This window comes from Mauremys reevesii, linkage group 15, assembly GCF_016161935.1.
Source record: "Mauremys reevesii isolate NIE-2019 linkage group 15, ASM1616193v1, whole genome shotgun sequence".
In the NCBI taxonomy this organism is placed as follows: Eukaryota; Metazoa; Chordata; order Testudines; family Geoemydidae; genus Mauremys; species Mauremys reevesii.
In genome coordinates, this window is record NC_052637.1 from 39069182 (window position 1) to 39094694 (window position 25513).

The following is a 25513-nucleotide window of genomic DNA, read 5'->3' on the forward strand; positions in this document are numbered from 1 at the left end:
GCCATATCCGGATCCCTGCTCCACATACTCTGTCCTAGGGAAATAAAAGAGAATTCATAGAACTAGGCTCCGTCCCAGCCACAGTCGTTTTTGTTTCAAGCACAGCTAGGAACCTAATTGTCCTGCTTGCTAAGGGTGAAGCTGCAGAGTGTTCAGCTCTATGGGACTGTCGATGGGCTAGGAGGGTGGGGAAGCTCTTCTGGGAGTCAGGAAACCTGGGTCAGAGCATTCCCTGCTTTGCCACGGACCGGCCCGTCTGAGCTTGGGCAAGATCTTTACGACTTGGTTTTCAAAGGCCTTGAGGCACCCGCAGTTAGTGGGAGCTGGAGGCATTCAGCACCTTTGAAAAACCAGCCCATTGCTGAGCTTCAACAATGCCCTCTGCAAAACAGGGATGACGATAATAAAACTCATCTCCTCCAGCCCAGCTGTGTTATGAGGCTACATGAATGGGCCAGATCACCCCTCTCAGGGAAAAACCCTGGGCAGGAGCTGGGGGAAAGGAAGCTGGGGGAGTTTGCCTGTAAATTTGGAGGCTCCTCCTACTCCCAACCTTATGGATCCTGTGAGAGGGGGAACCCTTTTCCACCTAGGGCCACATCCAGGCCTCTCCTCCATCATGGACCATCCATGCAGCCTGACTCCTCCGTCCTGCCCTGGGATCTTTCCCCACAGTTCCTGCTCTGGAGGATCCCTAGAGGAGGAGCTGCTCACTTCTTTCCCACACTCCGGCTAGTGGCTAGGTGTTTTCTGGTGGGCATACAGCAACAGTGCTGCCCGTGGGCTGTACTTCTGGTGCTGCAGATCCCAGGGTCAGTCCCCACTGCCAACCTTTGATAGAGGCCATTACAGGCCTTGGGGCCACATGCGGTATGAACCGCAATCCAAAGCCCTGAAAAGGAGTTAACTTGTCTAGCAGAGTCAGCCCAGCCTCGCTCACCACGGACAGCGCTTGGCAGTCACCCACCTGCCCAAGTAAGCCTGGGCCAGCACTGTGGGGTTTTTTGCCTCAAGAAATCAGCCCAGAGAAGTTAGAGAAGAGCCACCCAGACAGAAAGATCTCACAGGCTGCCTGGAGAAAGGAAACCCTGGGACATGCTCTCACAGCAAAGTTGGAGAATGGTCCTGCAGGAAGCCTCCCACCCGGCATCACAGAGCACAGTGAAGCCAGCTGTGCACTGCCTGGGGGAGGTCTCCATCTGGCCTGACACTGCCTGAGAGGAGGGTGACCATGGGCCCGCAGCGAAGATGGGGCATCCCGCAGACAGTCACTGGGGACAGGGTGGCAGGGCCCGACGGAGCTGAGAAGCCTGGAGGTCTGGAGAGACCAACCGGAGAGCAAAGCAGCTGCCCCCAGGACGCAAGACACACAGTGTATGTGTGTGGGGAGCCTAGCTACACGGGCAGGGAATGGGGGCCGGGCAGGTATCCCAGGAGCAGTGGGATTGGGGTGGGCAGGGGCACCCGTGCTCCAGCGGGGGCGCTGGGGGAGCTGGGGCAGGGGAGAAGCAGCAGGGGGTACCAGGGTCGGGGGAAGGAGGCTGTCCCCGGGGGGGGGGGGGGTCCGGGACGAGCTAGAAGCAGCAGGGGGTACCAGGGTCGGGGGCTGTCCCCGGGGGGGGGGCCGGGACGAGCTAGAAGCAGCAGGGGTACCAGGGTCGGGGGAAGAAGGCTGTCCCGGGGGGGGGGTCCGGGACGAGCTAGAAGCAGCAGGGGGTACCAGGGTCGGGGGCTGTCCCCGGGGGGGTCCGGGACGAGCTAGGAGCCTGGCCCCGGCGGGGAGGGGACGCGGGCGGGACGCACCTGTTCCAGCGGACCATCTTCCTGCGGTAGTAGCGCACCGCCTCCTGCCGGCCGAGCAGCGTCTCCTCCGGCCCCCAGGGCGGCGGCGGCGGCTCCGGGGCGCGGTAGAGCGGGTGGGCGAAGAGCCGCCGCAGCTTGGAGCTGCCGGCGCTGCGCGCCCGGGCGCTCGGGAGGCGGCCGCCGGCCCAGGGGGCAGCGCGGGGCGCGGCGCCCGGCGGCAGGGGCAGCCCGGCTCGGCCCGCGCCAGCTGCCGCCGCCGCACTTCGGGCCAGAGGTGGAAGTAGAGATCGGCGCTGAGCAGCGCCCCGAGCAGCAGCAGGATGAGCAGCCGGCCCCGCCGGAGCCAGGGCATGGCCCGCGCGGCGGAGCCCGGCAGGCACCGGGGCGCTCCCCGAGGGGAAGGGCTGGAGGGGTCCGGGCTGGCGGCAGGTGAGCGCCCGGCGAGTGTCTCTGCTTCACACCCGGACCCGCCGCGACCAGCCGGAGCCGCCGGGAGAGCTGCGGCGCAGCCCGCACCTTGCCAGAGCCCCCCCGGGCAGCGGTGCCCAGCGCGCGTGTGGCTCCGCTCCAGGGGGAGGTATTAGGCGCTAACCACCCCCTCCAGCCAGCCCTGATCACCTGCCAGCTCGCACTGCAGCAGGGCAGACGCGCCCACGAAAGCCCGAACCCTCCGTGGGATGCTGCGGAAATGCCCTGGAGCGAGGGGCGCGTCAGAGGGGATGAGCTCGCCGGGAGCTCAGGGATGGGCCCCTCTCGTGTTCATACGGAGCAGGAGCTGGAGCTGGCCTCCAGGCACCGCCTTTCACCCCCAAGGTGTTACGGGATTCCCCCAGGGATGGGACGAGCTACACTAGTTCCTGCAGCCCCAGCTCCAGGGGTCACCGCATTTCCACTCTGGGGACCGGCTTTCCTTTGCCCATCCTTTCTGGCAGGGCTTATACCCCCTCCAGGCTATAGGAATCATTGCACCTTCCACTAAAAGGCAGCCACCGCTGAGGCGGGAGGGGGTAGCTGCTTAAGGTACCAGCTTGAAGTTAAACAAATATATATATATATATTTCAGGATGGGGGCGTAACAGTGCAAGCAGGACTGCACAAGTATTGAGGCCAAGCACTGAGGGGGAAGGCTGGGATGGATTCTTCTCTCCCTTCAGACTTATCTACATTAGGGAAATTTACCGGTGCAGACCGCTGCACGGGTATCAAAAGGGGCTTGGACAGGTTGTAATTCAGTGGTTCTCAAACTTTTGTCCTGGTGACCCCTTTCGCGTAGCAAACCTCTGAGTGTGACCCCCCTTATAAATTAAAAACACTTTTTATATATTTAAAAGCATTATAAATGTTTGAGGCAAAGTACGGTTTGGGGTGGAGGCTGACAGCTCACAACCCCCCCATGTAATAACCCCATGACCCCTTGAGGGGTCCCAACCCCCAGTTTGAGACCCCCTGTTGTAATTCCACTAGCTTCATCCTAGTTACTCCTGATTCTGGCCCTGATTTAGAAAAGCACATAACCCTTTATTTAAATCTAAATTCAAACGGTTCAATAAACAAAACAATTTGTTGTTTGGATTTAACTTTACCTCTGCAGCCTGCAGAAGCCAAATGGTGCAGCAATTGACAAGAGCAGAGGCTGTGCCCGTCCCCGTAATGCTAAACAAGGAGCGGTCCCTGCTGGAACCTGGCTAGTGAGCCCACTTAGCTTGAGAAGCACCTTACTTAACCCTCAGCCCACAGAAGTGAAATAGAGGAGGGACTGAATAGAAACAAAAGGCTGAGTGACAGGCTGAGCTAGTTTCTTTGTTCCAGCTGAATGAACAGAAAATTAACAGCAGAAAGGGGGGAAAGGAAAATTATATTTTTTAGCAGACAAACTGACAAGTTTTATTTTTCACAAAGCTAAGGGATTTTTGTTGTGTGTGTGAATGGGCCTGATCCACAGGTGGGAGACACTGCTGTCAGTGGAGCTACCGCTTGAGATTCTGCATCATGATTTTTAACCCCTACTCTGTCATATAGAGGGGAAAAGATACATTGAAAAGAGGCTGCAGGAATTCTCATCTCAGATTTTGCATGCCTTGTGTTTTAGGGTGTTTTGTACCTGAAAGCTCTAATTCTGCACCCTAGCCCTATACGCTGTCAAAACCCAGATGGGGAGGGGTGAATGGGGAATCTACCAATGTAGGGGTCACAGTGCAACCTTACACTGCCTTCCTGGGCTGCCCCAGCAGTCTGGGGATAGAAGCTGGCGTGCTATATGTTCTGGCTGTGCTGTACTAGAAAAGTGGCCCATAGGCAGCCATTCAAGGCTGGTGTAATTTAGAGTAACCCCTTGACTGCTCTAAGTTGTGCCTGGACTAGGAATTCAGAGGGCGCATAGGTGTCTGTCTCTCCACGTCACCTGTACTATGCTGCCGAGCTGCGTTACTCGGGTGGTGCATCACCGAACTAGGGCTGGTAACTCAAAATTAGGAGGCCACATTCTGATCTCAGTGATACTGGTGTAACTTCACTGACTTTGACAGAGTTACTGAGGATCTACACCAGTGTTAGAGCTGTCAGAATCCACCCCACACACTGTACGTGGAATGAAAATGCAGCCCCATGCCTCCCATCCCTTTTATCCCAATAAAAACACCCTTTATGTGTATGCGGGTAGTGGAGGAAATATTCTGGTCCTTTATTTTTTTCTTCTAAACTTCTGGGAAGATTTATACTCAAGATGTGTGCCCTGATTTATCCTGACACCTGTATTTCCCAACTACTCCACCAAGCATGAACCATTCATACAGTAACCAGAACGTAGAGGCCCATCTGTCCCCCAGCATGCTGTGGGGAGACGCACAACCCTCGGGCTCCTACACAGCACAGAGCACTTTCTGCTTTGGAAACAGGCATAAGTGAAATGAACATTCCAAACCCAACTCTTCCATTTCTCCTCCATTCTCTTGTTCTTTGGAAGACCTGGGCCATTTTACACTCTTTCCAAAGAAGAGATCCTTTGCTCTGTTCTCTCTGTTATTCACGAGCTAAGGAGTTTCGAGTTATTTGAAGAGGATTTGCTTTAAAGTGCTGTGATTATCAGCTATTTTTTCTAGAATTCAACATTTTCTTCAGGAAAAGCTGTATATGGATTTTGAAGAATATTGACAAGCAAGGGCACCAACTAGGAGTGAAATTAGTTCTCATGAACTAATTAGTTCTTGTGAAAACACGGGATTGCTAGTGCTAGTCACAGTGCAGGTAAAGGCTACACAATCTAGTGACACTGACAACACAACTTGGGTGTGATCTGCCCCAATCCCGATCCTCTTACACTGAGACCAAGTATCAGAGGGGGAGCCGAGTTAGTCTGTATCTGTTAGTCTCTATGCATCTAAGGAAGTGGGCTTTTTATCGATGAACGCTTATGCCCAAATAAATCTGTTAGTCTTTAAGGTGCCACCGGACTCCTCGTGACTACAGTGAGGCCATCAGCTGGGCCTGACCATGCAGCAGCCTTGGGCCCTCTTGGGAGTAAGATGAAACCATTAAACTTGGTTTCACTTATGATCTAAACCAGATTTGACCCCAGGTAACCACAGGCACAATAGTTGGGTTTTCAGCTATATTTTAAAGGTTGTCAGTCACTGCTTCTGCCCAGGCACCTGTCTCTTGCCATGCTAAATTAACATGCTAAATTAACACTTGCAGGGTGATTGTCTGAGAGGGGGCCCTGCTTTCGAAGGTGTTGGCTTAGGATCTGCTTCAGAGCTTGCTGACGTCACGGGAAAGACTCATTGACTTCAGTGAGCTTTGGATCAGGCCTTTAGTGTACTCAAGGAGAGAGAACCTGGCAGTGGTGAGGAAGACCTTGATTTATATTTCTAGATAAGTGGTCCCCAACGCAGTGCCCATGGATGCCATGGCGCCCACCAGGGTATCTATGTGCGCCTGCGTACTGGCCGGCAGACAAGCATCCGCCGAAATGCATCATCATCAAGAGGCGTCGCTGCCCAAAATGCAGCAGAAAAGTGGCATCGCCCCCGAAATACCACTGATTTTCGGTGGCATTTCAGCGGCTATACTTCTTGACATTGCTGCTTCTCGGCGGCATTTCGGCGGATGCTTGTCCGCCGGCCACGGTCCTTGGTGGCTCGTCGTCCGCCACCCGGAAAAGGTTGGGGACCACTGTTCTAGATCATAAGGACAGTTTATGATGAGGTCAGGGGTACGTTATGGAGGCTTCTCTAGCCTAGACAAATTAAAAGGAAACACATAGGCAGAGAACAGACTGATGGTAACTCTAGAACAGCAGCTGAAGTAGCCTGTCGTGTACAAATCTGTCCAAGTATCATTGGCTACTCAGAGTGCTCTGGTCATGCCGAGTCTGTTGACATCAGTAGAAGATGAGGGGATCACCACCTCCCAAGATCAGCCCCTCTGCCAGTTTCTTATTTCCCTACTTTGATTTCATACTAAGCCAGCTGTAAGTTTCTGCGATTCCCAAGAGGTATTGTAAAAGAAGGGATTAATCAATCCATTCCAGGACAAGCTGGATTCCAGAAAACCTGAATGAGTCGCAACAGCAAAACACGGCTCCAGGATTTACGGTATTTAAAAGGCACTTACTGACTCACTCTGACCCAAGGAGCAACTTGTGACTAAATGCCATCCAAACACCAGAGTTAACACTGGATTCATTTTTAATTCTCGGTGCTATTGCCCCATTACTAATCTCTCCATGGGCCCAGTGTTAAATCTTTTCTCTTTCACGGCACTAATTCTAAACAATTACATCAGCAGAACATTAGCTGGGGCTGCGTCTTTATCTTTTTTATCCTCAACGTGGAGATCATATTTTTGTAATTAGTCTAATTAAAAATGAACAACAACAAAAAATCTCAGTCCCTATTAAGCTGGAGTAAACCCACACACCGCAGTCTCTCTCAGCGCTTCCTCTGCCATGTAGATATTGCCAATCACTAAAACACTGGAACGCAAAATTACTGTTCATGCTATTGTTCAGAACATTTCAACAGTGCATGCATAATACTAGCTTCACCTGGATTTTTGCAAACAAAGCCTTTTGTTCAGCATTGTTTGCCTGGTAAGCTGTGAAGACCAATATGTTTAGCATACATCTGCATATGCATTGCCTTAGCAAATGAATGCAACATAAAAAACCAGCAGGCATTACCTAGCTATAGGTTTTTTACAGCACCCATCACCATAGTATCTAAGTAATTCCTGGGGAAATTAAATCCATGAAACAAAGTCCCCACTGAATTTCATGGAGTCGCTACTCTTTCCCCTTCCCTGTTATACAGGCTCTGTAGAGGTCATTGTGTTCAGGCAGTAGAATGTACAAAAGCTGGTTTCTAGCTAAATTTCAATGAGCTTGTCTAAGGCCCCACTCCTGCAGACACCTCGGCTTAACTTTAAGCAAATGAATATTCCTATTGACTTCAGGATGGCCATTCACATGCTTAAAGTAAAGCATGTGTATAAGGGTGGAAGGGTTGGGCAAACCTTATAATAATGTTTATCTTATAAGTGTTTCACCTCTCTGTTCCACACCAAACGGTAACACCATAGTCAATGGAAGCCAGGGCACATCCGACAGAGCTTACGCAGGCAAAACTGCCCATTGGCTTCAGTGTCGCTATATCTTGGCCCAACCCTACAGCTATCCAACTTAGTGGGAAATTTGCCATTGACTTTAATGGAATCAGGATCAGGCCCTTCCCTTCTCTCTCATGTGCTGCATTATACAAAATAGTTCAACATGATCTGAAGACAATGGGAGATTTGCTTAAGTAACTGCCAGGACTGCAAGACATGGCTCCCAGGGTGGAAAGCAGAGCTAATTAGGAAAGCTCCTAATCACATGCTTAACTTTAAGCATGCACTTAGGTCACCTTGTCTTCAAGTGAAGCTGTACGTACCATCCTGCCATTTAGACGTGCTCATAATGGCTGGTCGTGTTCCTAAAATTAAACTGGAAAGTCTGATTTTATAGGAAAGTGACAGATTTTTACAAAAATCCCAGTATCCTTTAGAATTAACAGTTAATTGGCCTTATTTCTATTTCAAGACAGAAAAAGGCTCCCCCTGCTACAGACAACTGCTGTGGGGAAACATCCCCATTCAGACAATGTCTCTAACCAGCTTTAAAGCCATTGTAAATAATGTCTTGTGCTGAGATGGCCTCTCTTTGGTATTTCAGAGAGCAACTAGCAAGTCATTGCTAAAGTCATAGTAAAAAAAACCCCTTTCCTCCCGCCCCAGATACATAACTCAAAACAAAATATTTGGGAACTATAAATATGTAATTTGAAGTATTTTATGCACTATCGGTTGAAAAATCAGCTTCCTCAGAGATGGTTCATGTTTGCCAAAATGCAAATGCTTCCGGAATAAATGCACCCAACACACCATTTTTCTTCTTTTTCCTCTTTATTAGGAATGGTATAAAAATTACACGGGTCTGAGCCGGTAGATTATTGCGTTTGTAAAAAGAAGAAAGAAACTGTAACGATCCCTCTTCTATCTGTCTGCATCATTCATACCTAGGATAAAACCCCAGGGCCACCACATCAGCATTACAAAGCAAATATAAACGGGAGATCAAGGGACACAGTTCTGCATTTGCCGTTTAACGATCATAATCTATCTAAGCAGAACACACTTTATGGTCAATAAACTATCTAACAACCACCATCCAAATCAGCTCTCCCTGCTTAATCATCCAAACAAACTGCTAGGAACCTGAACTGCTTTTCCAACATGTTCTGCCCCCAGTTTGTAGACTGAGGGGTGGATTCTATCTTCCACTGTCAACCCCCTATGTCCTTCCCCTACACAATGCCTTTTCCCTTTGCAGTCATGCAGGGCTTTGAATTTTACTTCCCTACAAGCAGGGCCGGTGCAAGGATGTTTCGTGCCCTAGGCGAAACTTCCATCTTGTGCCCCCCCGTGCCCCCACCCTGAGGCACCCCCCGTGGCAGCTTCCCCCCTCCGCCCTGAGGTGCTCCCCTTGTGGCAGCTCCCCACCCCCACCCTCCGCCCTGAGGCACCCCCCCACCCCAGCTCACCCCTGCTCTGCACACAAGCACGAGCACCCCGAGCACACCGTCGTTGCCTCACTTCTCCCGCCTCCCAGGCTTGCGGCACCAATCAGCTTAAGCGCTGCAGGCCTGGGAGGCGGGAGAAGTGAAGCAGCGGTGAGTTGGGGCGGGGAGTTCCCCCGCGTGCCGCTCCCCCCCTTACTTGCAGCAGGCGGCCTTCCCCGTGCTCCCTCCTCCTAAATACCGGTGGCAACCGGGGCAGCCAAAGATCCGGCCGTTGCGGTCGCTGCCGAAGAAAATGGCGCCCACCAAATCCTAGTGCGGTCGCCTAAATGGTTGCACCGGCTCTGCCTACAAGCCAGAGCAGATTTGACCACTTTAAACACTGAGAGCTGGGAGTGGCGGTCACTTACTCCAGTAGTAAATTTGGCTCCAAATGTGATTTTAGGCTATTCCACTTACAGAAAAATTCTTATCCCTGCCTGGAGCTGGTGCAAAACAGAGGAAGGAAATCCACTCAGCACGCTCATCCTTCCCCATGGGCTAAGCTGTTTGCTGGAGTCGTCTGCTGCGTTTCATTAAGATGTTTTAGTGCACAGCCTTGGGGATCAAAGCCTGATTCTTCTTCTGAATCTTGGACTATAAAATGAATGAGTAATATCAATGTCATCGCTGCATTTCCTGCCAGTGTCAGCGGCTCTTCCACCCGAGTTGTTTCCTTGGCCCCTTTGCTTTCCAGGTCAGCCAGCGATGTGGCCCAGGAGAGGCGCAGACACAGCCATAGTAAGCAGCTGATGGAGTCTTGGGGGCATGAGACGGGCACGAGAGTGGGACTGACTCTGAGAATGACGTACAGCATTTACACAGAGCCTTCCCTCTTTAAAGCACTGAACCCCATCTGCGGCCACTGATGTCAGGGGGAGTTTTGCTCCTGATTTTAGCAGGAGCAAGTCCATTAACTCGCCCGTCATCTTGGGGAAGTAGGTGCAGATGGGAAAATTGAGGCACAGAGAGGCTAAGTGAGTCACTCAAGGCCACACGGACAAGAGAACCTAGGAGTCCTGACTTCCAGTCCCCTTGTTCTAACAGCAGCACTAGCTGGTAAAATGTAACACTGTTGAAAAAAGAAAATATTCCACATCAGAGGAAAATAAAACTCCGAAATGACGATCATGGGCTTGATTCAGGAGGAGAAAGCCTCTACAGACTGGCAAAAACCAGAGGAAATATGTTAGAAGGGGTTTTAAAACATAGGCAGTTTAAACCTGACTGGGACAGACCAAGCATAGCCAAAGGCCTTCCCGGCATGCAGCTCATTCTGTTTCCCTGGGCCTATGGTGTAGATTTGTGTCTGCTGTCAATGCTTTTCTCATTCAAATGAGCACGCAGCCAAGTTTTCATCCACTGTCATAATAGTTCCTGCCACACCCCTCGTGTTCTGAGTGAGTGAGTCTGAGTGAGTCTGATGGCTTTGGGGAGCTTGGCTTGCACAGGCTTTCGGCGTCCCAGGAGGTTCCTGAAACTCCTCTTCAGTGTTGGGCTGGGCTCCTCTTAGCCATTCTTCCTTTGGAGTGACCTTTTAGACTGTAATTAGAGGCCAGGGAATAAAACTGCTGGCGTGGGTTCCGCCTGTGACGTCAGATACTAAACAACAGCGTCCAACCAAGGTATTTGGCAGCCAGGGGGAAAGCAGATTTAGCACAGATGTGTCCGCTGCTCCTTTTTGACCACGTTGGTAAAGGGTCATTCTCATCACCTGCCCTGCTTTAAAGAGAAGGCCAGAGAATCACACGTCACCACCACTTCCCGGGAGGAAAGCACATTTTACCACTGACCTAGAAAAGGAATGCAACAGGCTGGCTTTATTAGCGAGGAGTGTCTCTTCGTTGTGTGGCTTTCTAAAATCATCTCATTCTTCGACGAGAGTGAGCCAAAGCCTCGTACTTAAAGCTTTCAGTAGCGTACATCCAGCCCTATAAACCGCCCGGCAAACTGAGATCCGGGGCGCTGGGATTGCTGATAACGCGGGGAGGGCAGGAGGCACGGCTCCTTCCTCATTCCTCCTCACTGTTTGCCAGGGTGCCCGGAGCAATCAGAGTGGACGTGCGAGATCTTTTCTCCCCTTTAAGGCCTGGTCTACCCACAGTTTTGGGGCAGCCAGAGAGAGGCGAGATTTTTACAGACACTGTTATACTGGCCCAACCTCTAGCGTAGACGCCGTGAGGTGCTGTAGCGCTTATTTCCCTTCCCATACTGGACTAAGCTACACCAGTAGTTGTACTGGCACATTTATACTGCAGCCACATTGCTGCTGTCTGCACTATCCCTACAGTCAGTTTTCTAGGGCTGACAATCAGGCATCTTCCATGAGCAATAAGGGGGCCCTATCGTTTTCCCAATGAGGACATAGGGAATCGAGCCATTCTTTACAACAGGAGCAGAATTGGGCTTAAAATACTTCCCTTCCTCGCTTCTCCTTTATTTTCTTCCTTCTTTGGAGGGTTTGTGAGAGAGTTGAGCAGCATCCGCACACCGTGTTATGGGACAAGTGATAGGTCGCAGTTTTGAGAGCATACCCAAGCATCCGTTTGCCAGCAGAGCGGAACGCTAGGGCTTATCACCACAGCACTAATTACCATAACACGGCACAGTCAGGTAGCTCTTTAGCAGGGCCGGCTCTAACTTTTTTGCCGCCCCAAGCAAAAAAAAAGAGCGCCGCCCCGCCATAACACCCCCCCTGCGAGCTCCGCTGAACCCTCCCTAGTGCCGCACCGCCGAAGCCCCCAGCCCTCCGAGCGCCGCCCAGCCAAAGCCCCTCTTTCCCCCCCGAGCGCCGCCCGGCCCAAGCCCCCCTTTCCCCCTCACCCCCCCGAGCGCCGCCCGGCCCAACTAAAAAAAAACCCAAAACCCCGAACATTGCCCTGCCCCAAGGTGCCGCCCCAAGCACGTGTTTGTTTGGCTGGTGCCTGGAGCTGGCCCTGGCTCTTAGTAGTTGGGCTTAGATTTAAGCGGAGGAAAATTTGCCTCCATTAACAAGCATTGCTCAAAAGTACATGCAGTGGGAGGCTTATATTAGCTGGCTCTGTGTGATGACCTCAAGCAAAGAAAACCTTTTGCCTGGAACAATATATTTACATGTCTATTTTAACCCTGCTCACGTAGATGATTTACACTGATCAAAGTTGAATAGTCAAAGGTCTGGGTCCGCGGTTGCAAAGCCTGGGAACGTGGAATGGCAAAACTGACTGTGTTCAGAGCTGTGGCTTGTAACTGGAGGATTAATAAATATGCATGCTGCCAGCTCATCTGCCACTTTCCTGATTTCTTCGCTACTCTCTTGATTTGCAGGAGTCCTGTATCTTGTGCCACGCACTTTGAAATGACAACAGTTTTTGGAGAGCTGGAGGCGGCAACGTGCTCTGGAAGAGATGAGCTACCCTTTTTTCTGCTGTTAATAGATGATGTTTTGGTGGGCTATATTTAAGCTCTACTGAGAGGTACATCATTTTGCGTAATACAAGCAGCATGAAATTACAGGCTTCTCCGGGTTCTACAGATGTAGCCATTGCTATAAAAATACCTATTAGCCAATAAACACAGCTATCACTAGGACTTCCCCTGTTTCTTAATAACTTGGGCATTCCCTGCGACTCCTCAGATGTCTGTGACTTGATCCCCTGGAAAGGGCAGGCTTGATTTCCAAACACCAAATTCTGTTGTTCCTGATGGAGACAAACTATGGGTTTTAGCTGCATGCATCCCCAGTTGCCACTCATCCCAGGTTGATAATGGCTGGAAGTGACTCCTGGAGCTGGGCAAATTTTTTGGCTGAAACCTTTTTCAGAGAAAAATGCAGATTTGGTGATACCAAAACATTGCACAAATTTGTCTCGATTTTTGCCAAATTATTTCAGTTGGGGAAAAAAAAAACCTCTCTGAAAATATTGAAACATTTTATTCTGACATTTTCCAAACAAAACATTGATTTTTTGGGGTTCAAAATAACTTTATTTAGCAACTTTTTTTTTAAAGAAAAATGTAAAATGTAAACAATTGCTCAAAATCCAAATGAAACATTTTGTTCCAGGTCAAACAAAATGTTTCATTCAACCTGTCATGATTTTTGTTGGTCTTTTCAATTTGCCAAAAATTTCAATTTTTTTGGATCAACCTGAAATGGTTGTTCGATAGTCTAAGGGTTTGTCTACACACTAGATTTGTACTACTCTAACTCTACTTGTATATTTAAAGCAATACAACCACTTTGTGCCTGGTTTTCCCCACCTCTAAAATGGGGATGATGACACTGACCTCCTTTTTAAAGTGCTTCCAGATCTACTGCTGAAAAGCACTATGTAGCAGCTAGGTATTATTAATTAGTTAATTAATACTGGTATTTTTGTGCTTACCTATATAATTTAATAATAATAGGAGATATACCAATCTCCTAGAACTGGAAGGGACCTTAAAAAGGTCATTGAGTCCAGCCCCCTGCCTTCACTAGCAGGACCAAGTACTGATTTTTGCCCCAGATCCCTAAGTGGCCCCCTCAAGGATTGAGCTCACAACCCTGGGTTTAGCAGGCCAATGCTCAAACCACTGAGCTATCCCTCCCCCCACTATGGGAAGGGGAAAAAACATCCACACTAGCAGTTGTGCCAGTATAACTATAGTGGTAAAAAATGACACCCTTCCCCAAGATCATAGTTATCCAAGGAAAGCTGGTCTTTAGGAGTAAATTTCTATGCCACAAAGCCTACCCAAACTGGTAGTAGTTGGCAGACTTGCCAGAGGCAGCAAGAACTGATGTACTGTGCAACTCTCCTGTCAATAGCTCAGCTGGAACTGGTCTATGCTGTGGAAACATGGGCAGAATGTGGTGGATCGATGCCCATCTGGCTGCTACAGCCAGATTTGGGCTGGGCACCGAAACCCTATTCTTTGGTGTTGACATCAGCGGAAGGAGAGGTCAGGCTAAGGCACCGGCTAAGACCCTGTTGCGGATGCTTTGGGAGCAGTGAGACAGGATTTTGACTCTAACCAAATAGCAGCTGCGAATGTGTGATGCGTCCTTATATGGGCAGGTGGGCTGAAAGTGTCCACTGGAGCTGTGTAATCTCACTGTGCCCACAAGCTGCCACAGCGAATGGAACAAGGGGATTTTTGTTTTGGATTTCAACCTGACTCACCATAAATGTTTCCACAGGGAAACGCTCAGAATGCCTACGCTGGACATCTGGTTTTATTAAAAAGTGACCCTGTTTTTATTGTGTTGGAGTTCTGACAATCTGATGCTGGGTTATAAACAGATTTCCCCCCACCCCTTCCTCTAGTTTTGCTAGCTGGCTCCTCAGGCTTGGTTGCCCTGCTTGAAGGAGAGGTCTTAAATCTGACAGGAGACTAGAACCTGTATTCCCATGTCACGCTCCAGAGTCCTAGAAGAAGCTGCTTGTTTAACTTCGGCGTACTGCAAACTCTCTCTCTGACCAGAGAGGGGCTGTGGCGTGGGAATAGCCAGCCGGTACCCGAGGGACAGGGGGAGATCTGTGCATAATTTTTGCAGCAAAACATGAAATTCATCTGCTTCTGTGTTTTGTCACAAATGCAAAACTCACACCCTGGGTTCAAGTGGCTTTGCTAAGGTCCACACACCTTTTGAATGAACTGGGCTTTGTTATGGGAGAACCTGGGATAGTTTGTTTAATTTTGCACTGACATCACATGACTTTTGCAGTTTTCCCAAGGTGTTGCCATGTCTTCTGCCTGCCCATGCAACCAAGGGCATAACTGTCAAAGGGCAAAGAAGGGCGGAGGTCTGGCATAACTGTCTGCATGCAAATTTATGGGCACAAATTTTGCAGGTTCAAATTACCCCTGGCAAAGGGAGGCCATTCCATCAGAAAAATTAGCCCTGATTGTTGCATCTGATTTTCCTGGGTGTTAAGAGAACCAGGTTGTGCCTTGAGTAGGAACTTTATCCTCCTCTTGAAGCTAGGGACTGAGTTTTAATGTATTTAAAAAAAAATCAAGCAGAGCCAGGCCTTTGCATCCAACCGAGTGTTTTACAAATTGATATATCTCCAGCCCAGTTTTAACACCATTGGCTGCACACCAGCTTTGCTGAAACAAGCAGTAAAATCTTTCTAAAGAAACTAACCTTCAAAGAGAAAACAAAATGTACCAGCACGTCAAAACAGCTATTTATATAGAAAATAACAACTCCTGCCCCTTTCTAAACACTTCACTGGCCTCCGGTCCCCATGGTAAACCCAGTTACCTGAGTGCTCTTTAATCAGAAAGTGAATTCTGACATCTATTTCATCTAATCAAGAGCCCTCAAAAATAATGCTGTTGAATAGATATTGATCCCACTAGCTCTGTCACTCACGCCTTACCGCTGGAAATTATTATTGCGGTAGAACCTCGTTAATCTACAGTCAAAACTGAGAGATGGGCCACTCTTCTCTGCAAAGATTTAATAGCAGTCGCTGCTGTGAAGAAGGTGTCTTTAAAAAAAAATAAAGTCCCACCGTACTTTTAACAGGTGTGCAATGAAATATTATTATTTGTATGGCAGTAGTGGGCAAGAGCCTAAGTCATGGACCACTGTACAGCCACACAACAAAAAGATGGATCCCCAAAACTAATTTAAACTAAACTGCAGCCATTAGAATGAATCAGTCACATGCCACGTTCTCAGTCCAGTTCCTAGGGGACAGGTGCCCATCTCCCTTCCCCGCAAAAAAGCATCATATTCAACCCAGTTGGCACCCTGGTTGCCTGTCTCAGAAGAGAGACTGAGGATTTCTTGGGCCGACGAGCCTAAGCCATCCTTTTATGCCAGAGTAGTATGGAGGCAGGGGGCTGGGTGGACGGGGATTTGAGGCCTATCATCAGAGCAGTATGTGGGAGAAGCTGCAGTATTGCTGTTGGTTAGCTTTTATAGCAGTGTCCATTCATAGAGCTCACAGCACTTTACAAAAATGGGTCATTATCATTCTGACAGATGGGGAAACTGAGGAACAGAGCAGAGAAGTGACTTGCCCAACATCACACAACACGTCACTGATGGAACTAGGCTTAGAACCTAGGTCTCTGGACTCCCATTCAAGGCCAGTCCTGCTCCATCACTAGGCAGCACTGCCACTCTCCCTTGTCTGTGCTCTGCCTGCGTCTCTGGAGAAACAGGAATTCAGTCGCTGTCAATCTAGCACTTTCCACTAGCACTAAATAAATAAATAAACAAACAAACCCCACACTAAATAATTAAACACGTTATATTATAGGACAATCAGCTATTTGTTAGTCATTTACTGTCAGAGATAAAAACTGGGGGCAGAGGAAACCAGATATTTCTGGTTTCGTTATCCGTGTGTGCGTGCTTGACATTTAATTAAAACACATGCTAAAAAAGCAAGAGATTATAAATATGATCAGTGAAATCAAGCTGTGGTAAACTTCCCTTACTGCATAGCTTTCACTGGAAAAACTTGCCTTGTAAAGCTCGAGTAAGATAGGATAAAAAGCCCAGCACATCGTTTTAGGCAGGGATCGAATACAGCTTTCATTTTTGTGTGTTCTGTTAGCATCTGTTCACCTTGCACTCTGGCCCTGACCCTTCCACCCAAGTCTCTTAGATTGTGCTCTGAAACCAAGCAATTCTGGTCCCCAAAGATCTGATGGAGGCTGTGTCGAGGGCATGACTGAATGGCCGCACTGAAATCCACACTCAGTGCATGAATCTTGTCCAAGATCCATTAAGATGTTGATGCCCAGGCACATTTTTTGGGATGTTCTACTTGCTCAATACCATGCAGTCGATACATCCATTCTCCCATTTAAAATGTAATGTGAGTTCACATGATAGCACACCATCCCTCACAACCCCCATCAGCAACGACAGAGCCCTTAGAATTTATAAAACAGCATATGATCTTGGTATTATAAAGAGAAACCGCCTGATGAGTTGAGGTCTGTCATCTGAGCCTTTGAAGATCATGACTTATGAATGAAGATGAAGAGCAATCACTTATTGCTGGGTTTGGTGGACATACTTTCTGGTCTCTGTCTGCCATGTACACACTATCTACAAAGGGAAAGAGAGAAGATCCGTTTGTTTGCCTTGTATGGGACGGGATGGATTGGAAATGACATTGACCTCTTAAGCAACACTTTGGCTTAGAATCATAGAATACCAGGGTTGGAAGGGACCTCAGGAGGTCATCTAGTCCAAACCCCTGCTTAAAGCAGGACCAATCCCCAACTAAATCATCCCAGCCAGGGCTTTGTCAAGCCTGACCTTAAAAACCTCTAAGGAAGGAGATTCCACCACCTCCCTAGGGAACCCATTCCAGTGTTTCACCACCCTCCTAGTGAAAAAGATTTTCCTAATATCCAAGCTGGAGACCGGCTCAACTTGCATTACATTTATGAAGAGCTGACTTAGAAGATAGCAAAAAATAGCCTTTAGCTACAAGCACATTTGCAAAAGAGGAAGGAAAAATCTATTTGTATTTTAAAGACAGAATAAGGGCAGTCTTCTCTCTCTCTCAAAATGGCGTTGGTTTGAGTATACGACTTCTTTAATCAGTATTTAGTTTGTTAATTACTTTTATTGGTAGTTAACCACCTTACGGTCTTAGTGGAACATCTGTTCCATGATTAGAAAAAAAAATATTCCTCAACTCTTGCTGAGTGCAATTATTTTTGGATGCAAGTGGAAGGCTTTAGAATCATTAACAAGATAAAATGCTAATTGTTTGTAGAGTGGTTTTTTTAGTTGCTTTTAAATAGTAAGAGAAGCCCCATTTATTTATTATTATTATTTTGGGTTGCTATGAGACACTGTAGTAAAAAGAAACTGGTAACGTCAGTGGGGTAGAAAGCACATGTAGCCTTGTAACTAGACGATAAACCTGATCCCTAGAGGAAGTGGGCAAGAGAAACTCCCACTGAAGTCACTGGGAGTTTGCAGTGCTCAGAATCTCCTAATAAGAGCTTGTATATCAATCATTTCCTTAATGAGAATGCAGAGGGCTTGTACAGGGATCTCAAAGCACTTTACTAAAAGGATGAGCATTATTTAACAGAGGGAGAAGATGAAAGGCCTTGTCTTGTGTCAGTGCTGGGAATAGAATTGCAGTCTTCTCTGAGCCTACTCACCATCCACTGGACCACAACTCCCTTCTCAAGGATCCCTGAACTTCAGGTGGTTGTTCTTGCTGCTTCTGTTGGTGGCTCTGAAAGCAAATGAGACACCTCTGCCCAAACTAGAAACAAACAGTATAGCCTTATGAGCCAAACGGCATCTTAGCAGCAGAAAATCAACAGCATGTCATGTGGAAGCGTCCCATATATGCTGGGCCACACTGGTTGACTCCACTCTGCGAGCAAGAACAGTGCTCTGAATTACTGAGAGGAAACTGGACTGTGATGGATGTTGTTTGTTATTGTGGTTGCACATCTTATCCTGGTGAGAGCCATGCACAGTATACGTCTGTAAATGTTAGCAGCAAGCTAAAGCAAGCCTATCGAACCAGGTAATGATGGATGGTCTTGGTTGATAGTGGGAACTTCCTTTCCTTATCTGAGAATAGCCCAGCGCAGTCTGACACACATTGGCCTTGGAGCCCTTCAGAGGTTATTACTGGAACCAAGAAGAGAGACCGTAACCCGGACTGCGCACAATTATAGCCGGCGAGGTGTCTGCCCCTCAACAGATGGCAAATGGGCGTAGGGGGATGAAGGTGAAGGGTGGGCCCACTGGTCACTCTCCAGAAAAGGTAAGATGGAGAGCAGGCCTGGAAGCCGACCATAACAGCCACAGAAAGGTGGAAGGGGACTTGCGTGTTCTCATGGAAGATGGAAGAGCACCCTTGGGCCCTGCCAGCCAAGATGACCAGGGTTGGCGAATTGTCAGACCTGCCCTGTTTCCTAGACAGTGGGCACAGGGAAGGGAGATTTTTGGGGTCCAGAACTAAACATTTTGGGACTTCAAACAAAGGTTGCTATCCAGCCTGGTTCTACCAAAGGAGGTTCAGGGCATGAGCAAGGCACCCAAATGTTGAGTTAAGTCCCCCTGCCTCCAAACCTTCCCTGGAAATGCCCCCTGCCTGCCACTGCATGCTCTGCTTCTCCCTGATTCCAGCGGTTTTGTGACGTGTATTGAGGACATTCACTCCTTCTCACACATACACTCAATCTTTTTCTTTGCCATGGTCACAGAAAGCCAGGGTCACCTTAACTTTAGCAGAAAGTCAACAATAACCCACTCTTTGGGCCATGACCTAAACTGACCCTGCCTGCCTGGGGAAACCGACCAGTGTCATTCTTGCAGCAGGCCATTCTGCAATAGCTGCTTTGCAATAGCTCCCTCTGTGGACACTCTGTTCTGGAATAAAAGGAACTTTTATTCTGGACTAGAGTGCACATACTGGGAGCTATTCCAGAATGGTTATTGCAGAATGGTTTATTCTGAAACTGCTATCCCAGTCAATTTCCCATGTACACAAGTGTCATGTACCTGTGTAATCAAAATCCACCACAGCTGCCTATGGGCACCTTTCACTTTGCTGCCATCAAAAGGGCTTGAAGAATTCAGACCTTAACTTGTTTTCTGCTGTGCTCTTTGTTTACTTCCCTTGTTGGATGTCACCGGTGCTGTTGACAAATATTTTCTCCCTTTGGCAAGTGGAGCTGTCAGTAACTAACCTTGTGTGTGAACGTGTGATGCCACGAAAAAAAGACAGGAAATACTCTGAACATGGTAACTCACTGTTAAAGGAGAGTAACAGTCCTTGCATGCCAGAGTGGATGCCACGTGCCTGGGTCTGCAGCAGCACACACTGAAAAGACAGGTAAAGGCAGTTACTTGCCCCTAACATCAACAAGGTGGAAAAGTAACTAGGGAAGAGATACAGTACCTATATTGTACTCACTGAACGGGAGCAGGCTGCCTCACGCCAACTGCATTTTTTGCATCTTTGCATTAGTTTGGAAGGTGCATGTACCACTATACTCTAAAATCATACGAGCATGTTTTTGGATCAGATGAGGGGCAGGCAATTAAAGCTAGAATTGTGGTTTTAATGCCTTTAGTGCAACCTACTAAAAGGATTAAAGCCATAACTCCATCTGAAATGTCTGTCTGTGAAAATTCTTATTCCCTTCCATTTCCATCCCTGCTTCTTGATTCTCTACACAGGCACTTTAGCTGAGAGATGATCTTGGCTCCGGTCTCGCTCCCAGCCCTGGCTCCCCACCGCGGCTCCTGGGGGCAGATGCCATTACGGGTTAGGGGGTTGTGACGTTAAAAGTTTGGGGGCCACCAGTCTATGGGCTCGTCTACACATAAAACACCACAGCTGCACCACTGCAGCACTTTAGAGTAGACATGGCCTACGCTGATGGGAGGGGTTCTCCTGTGGGCGCAGGTACTTCACCTCCCTGAGAGGCAGTAGCTAGGTTGATGGAAGAATTCGTCTGTCGACCTACCCGGGGACTTAGGTCAGCTTAATAACGGTGCTCAGGGGTGTGGATATTTCACACCCTTGACTGACACATTTAAATGGACCTAATGTTCAAGCACAGACCAGGGCTGAATCTCTTACAGCTGCATTAAGATTCAGGTTGTGGCACAGTCAAATAACAAGCTTCCTCCAGAACCCCGGAGAAAAGTAGTTCGAGCAAAGCACAGGCTGGAGTGGGCTGACCCACACTGCTAACGAACAGCTAAAGTCCAAAAGGTCCCTTATAAAGTAAAGTACACCCGACAAAACAAACAGTCCACAGCAAGATTAAATGAGAGCGGCTCTGACCTTTTATACGCTGGCCAACAGCGAAGGATCCATCTCAGAAAAGTGGCCTGGCAGGGATCACTGCCATTGCCTAGAAAAGACAGAGCAGTCTTAAATTTTCTCTTAAATCAACAGCGCGTCAAACGGAATGTAGCCCCCCGAGACCCAACCCAGCAGCATGTCCATCAGCAGAGAAGAGGAAGAAATGAACGCGGTTCCAGGCAGAGGAAACCAGAGCGAAGCTTTATGTGCTGCTTTCTCATTGTTTTCCTGGAGAGTTCTTTGGCCCTGTGGTTGCAGAAAGGTCAAAAGCCAGAGCAGGATGAAACAAAACAAAACAAAGTGAAGTACGTGGGCAAAGGGATGTGGCTTTTGTTGTTCACAAGCTTCTTTTCAAATGACATGATTCACGCGAGGTCATTTTTCTGCAGAGAGCAGCTAAATGATGGAACCTGGCTAGTGCCCCAAGTCCAAGCTTGTATGCTGTAAGGAGCACGTATCTGGCTCTGCACTGACATGCGACTTCTCTACACCTCACTTCAGTGCTGTGCAATCAAAAAGCCACAACACGTGACCTTCCTACAGCACCTTCCAGTGAGGAGCTCAAAATCTCTTACGAACGATAGCTAATTTTCTTGGCATATTTCAACGGCACCAACAGGCCCCCACTCAAGACTGGAGCTCTATTGTGCTTGGAGCTGTACAAACACATAAGAGCTTGACCAGGCATAGGAAGTATGACTATTCTCATCATACAAAGATGTGGAACTGAGACACAGAAAGATTAAGTGACTTACCCTAGGGTCACATAGAAAGTCTGCGGCAGACCTGGGGGCTAGAGCTCAGATCTCCTTGTGTGCTTTAGTCTCGAGACCATCCTTGTTCTCTTGCAATGAACTCTTCCACTCACCGTGGGCAGGGTCGGTGGCATGGTGCATGGTGAATAAAGCAGCATATTCTTTATATATATCTTAAATATTCTGCAAGAAGAGAAAAGCTCGGGCTGTGTTTATCTTTGGCAATACGGAGAGTAAGGGCTGTGGGCACCCAACCTGGTGACAGGAAGACCTGACATGAACATTCGCCCAAAACGCTGACCCATTTTTGGAGGTTTTGGTTCCATCTCACACATTTCAGTGGGAACTGGGTGTGGAAATACAAGAGTTAAAATAGCACCAAAGAGGCGAATTCTGTTATATTTCCAACTCAGCGGAGTCCAAAGTTTGCTTTTGAGGTTTCTGGTGCTGGGGAGACCTGGCTACCGTCTGGCTAAGCACGCAGTCTGTTCAGGGCTTGTGGGCACGGAATTGAAGCATTGGCACTTCACTTATAACCTCAAGAATTGTAAAACATTTCCCACCTGGTCTGCATCAATCTCCTCAAGGCAGTTGCAGTCTGTGCAAGCTTTGCAAAAATAGACACCCAAGCAGAATACCCTGCATTGCTGAGATACCGCCATAAAAGGCTTTTCTAGTCTAATGTAAGGAGGGATGTAATACCACCTTCAACGCAAGTAGCTGCAGCAGAAATAGATCTTGTTGATATGCAGGGATCATCATTGAAATCTTAGTAAATTATATCCTAGGCTAAGCTATTCATTAAAGTCCCACAGGGGAATTTCAGTATAGCTAGGTACAGCATCATAGGAGATAGGTAGAAAATTATAGTAATTTGAGTTACTTTTAAAAGAGGAGCGTGGCTTAGCTCGTGAATCTGAATCTTACTCTTAGGGTCTGGTAGCATAAGTCAGTGTGCAATGAATGTTTCCATTTAAGAATACAAACTCACACTAATTCACTACGGCTCATATAATTGCATATCACAATATGTCACTGATGATCTTCCCCATCCCCATGTTATGTGAGATTTTGCTGGGGATCTTTCATGCCATCCCTTCCCCCGTAATTCCACTTGTGTCACACACATGGGTGGTATTGAAATGGACTCATTCATCCACCCTGTGCAATGCCACTCTGCAGAGAACATTTCTTCCTGACCTCAGTGGTCTTCAGTGTATCCTCTGAAGCATGAGGCTTGAAAGCCCTTGTAATTTGCAGCCCAGCTAGTGCAACGGTTGAGGCTGTTCTTATTCATATAAACGTCTAATCTTTCTATGAAAACTGGTCAGAGAACAAGTTTAACTGGCATCTAGAGAAGCCCTAGCTGTTTCTGCAAAGTGTGTAAATTGCCTGTTTCTATTAGCTCACCATAGTTTTCCTGTTAGGAATTGCACGCTGATTCATCATTTCTTTTTGTGGCTTACAGAACCCCCAAGTCATATTCAAGGTGCCCTTTGAATGTGGGGGGAAAAGTGGCTCGTGGAAAACAAATGCTGATCATTTTCTTGAGTGCAGCTCTTCTAAGGATTATCTCAGTGGCTAATTCTTGTGCACTTTCACCAGCTGGCTCCCTTTTAATTTTTCTGAAGGCTACATGCATCTGCTCCCATGATCTTCTCGGTGGATCTGTATGGTTAGCTGCCTTTCAGGCTCTGCCGTGCACGGCTATCGTGTGGGAGTTTGCGTGAGGAGACAAGTATATGCAGTTTCCTGGTGGACATTTTTTTTTATTCCCTGCATATTGGCTGGAAGTATACAGCTCTCTGCCTGCCTAACCCCCTGGATCAATTCATTCCCTGTACAGTGCTGTACAATGCATATGTGGCTCTTCATTGCTACACGAGGGGTTGTTTGGGGTTACTCGCAAACCAAGATTCCCCTAGCAAATGACCTAAAGCGTCTTCCTCCCCACCCGCATTCCTCCCAAACTGCCTCAAGGTTTTTGCAAGACAAAAATACTTTGGAATTGCTAATTGGGGGCTTTCTGCTTTTTTTCTGAAACCACTAACCTCAACACCCCCATGAACTTCCTGTCCCACTTGAGATGGAGGGGTTTTTAAGACAGCGCAGTAAAATTGCCATCTGATTTCAGTGACTGATCCACAGAGCCTACTCATGCTTTATGAAACTCAAACTTACTTGCTGGGTAAATGAAATCTCTGCAGTTTGCAACAAGTTCTTATAGGCTCATTTATAGGCACTTGGTCTTTATCACATTTCTCCTCTCTGCAAGATTGAATTCCTCCAGTGGCTTCTTTTTCTACATAACATCATCAACATGAGAAACTCTGCGGGAAAGTTTAGACCATTTTAAAGAAGTCTGATTCACTGAAATAACTTTTCCAGTTCTGCCTCCGGCCTTATACATAGTTAAACACCACTGCCTTAAATTTTAATGCCAAGATCTGTCCATCTACAAATATATGAGTTCTGCATATCTGGAGAGAACTAGCTGTGATAGCTCTCATATATATCTAATCTGTCCATTTCTAGTGTTCCTAAGATGCCTCTCCTGGTGGTATCTTGGCATCCTGTTTTTGAGAAGAATATTTGAATTGTAGGTAATATATCTTATATTCCTTTGAGCTACAGAATCAAGATGCCTTTGGTTGGAATAAATCTTGATTTGCATTTACCAATCCCACTTTGTAATGAAGCAGCCTGGCACCAGATTGCAGTTTTAAAGAAAAAATGGCAAATTGCATGTTGGGTAATCATTAGGCCTCACCCATCACATGGTTTGTATCAGAGCTGGTCAGGAATTTTCCACTGAAATGTTTTTTTTTTTTCCAATGGAAAAATCAGTTTCTACAAAATTACCTGTTGAAAAATGTTAAGTTTGGAAAATTGAAAAAATTGGGCATTGGGAAAACTGAAATGAAATAGTCCGACATTAACCTGCTGCTACCTAAGGTGCTGCAATGCTCCATGACAGTTGTAGCTCAGGAGCTTCGTACTGGTCGTTAACTAGGGGCTGGGCTCCTGGATCAGACTTATCTCCCCCATTATGATCTTCACTTGCAACTTTTCCAAACTGGGATTTTTCACAACTTTTAAGTCCATGAAAAATTTTAATATTTTGATTTTTTTCAGGCTGAAAACAAATCTCAAAATATCAGAATTTCGCCAAGGATGGAAATTCTGATTTTAACTTGACTCTAGTTGCGATGCTCTGATGGCCCTCACTCTGAATGCAGTCATGAACACCTTTAAACCAAGCGACTGCTGCGTCATCCAGAGAAAGGTTCTCTTTTTGAATAGTGCTTTGAGTCATGCTGCTTTGTTTATATTATTCTGGTTTGCTTTCAGCCTCCGGAAAGCTTACTGATGCAAACTGTACAGCGAGACTGCAGTGTCTAGGGTCACACTTATGATTTACTGAGTGTCTGCAAACAGCTTTCAACTGCTGTTCACCTTCCCCCACTTTTTTTTTTTTTTATAGTAAGGAGAAAATAACCATCTTCCGTCATTGCAGCTATTGCTCAATTACATAGTTATTTGTGACATGAAGATAATAGGATAATTATAGTTGAAGATACTATGATTTTACTAGATAACTAAGTATCAACATTTTATAAACTACAGGGAGTTTTTTTTGCTCATATGGCAATATTTAGTCTTAATTGGAGATATAATTAACCAAGTAACTTCTAAACTACATAGTAACTGTCAGAGAGAATTATGAAAGAATGCAAGAATTCCCTGCAAATAAAGTGACGCTGAATCTTTCTTTGCCTGGCTTTGATTTCTCCCATTATATTCAAGACCTCATTTCAAGAGCTAAAGCAGGCTTCAAGGGGCACTTGAGATGCACAAATGATAGTGGTTTGGTTTGATCTCAGCAGTTTGCGTTTTTCAAAATTGGGAGGGACAGAGATTTGAGCCACAACTGAGCTGAACTTCCAAAGACTGTCAAAGGTTTAAGAGATGGTTTCCCTTTTGCCCCTCACCAAATCCATGTTAGTTGCTTTATTTTCATGATTCAATGTAGAAATTTCACCATTTTGAAACCAAAGTACAAAAATAC

At 47.3% G+C, this 25513-nt stretch overlaps 1 protein-coding gene and 1 long non-coding RNA gene across 2 annotated transcripts in view; both read right to left on the minus strand.

Annotated features, from left to right (window-relative positions):
- Window positions 1-2378, minus strand: part of FAM20A (FAM20A golgi associated secretory pathway pseudokinase) — a 43148-nt gene extending 40770 nt beyond the window's left edge. Inside the window, 2 exon segments of the mRNA XM_039500457.1 lie at window positions 1804-1975; window positions 1978-2378. Of these exon segments, the coding sequence (XP_039356391.1) occupies window positions 1804-1975; window positions 1978-2155 (350 nt within the window). The 5' untranslated portion in view covers window positions 2156-2378.
- A 12806-nt stretch (window positions 2379-15184) lies between these two features.
- Window positions 15185-23731, minus strand: LOC120383454. The gene is made up of 6 exons (XR_005588477.1): window positions 23626-23731; window positions 21445-21627; window positions 20669-20738; window positions 19627-19696; window positions 18015-18091; window positions 15185-16938 (listed from the first exon to the last, which is right to left on the minus strand). It is a non-coding gene; the product is annotated as an uncharacterized LOC120383454 (long non-coding RNA).
- Window positions 23732-25513: the final 1782 nt, after the last annotated feature.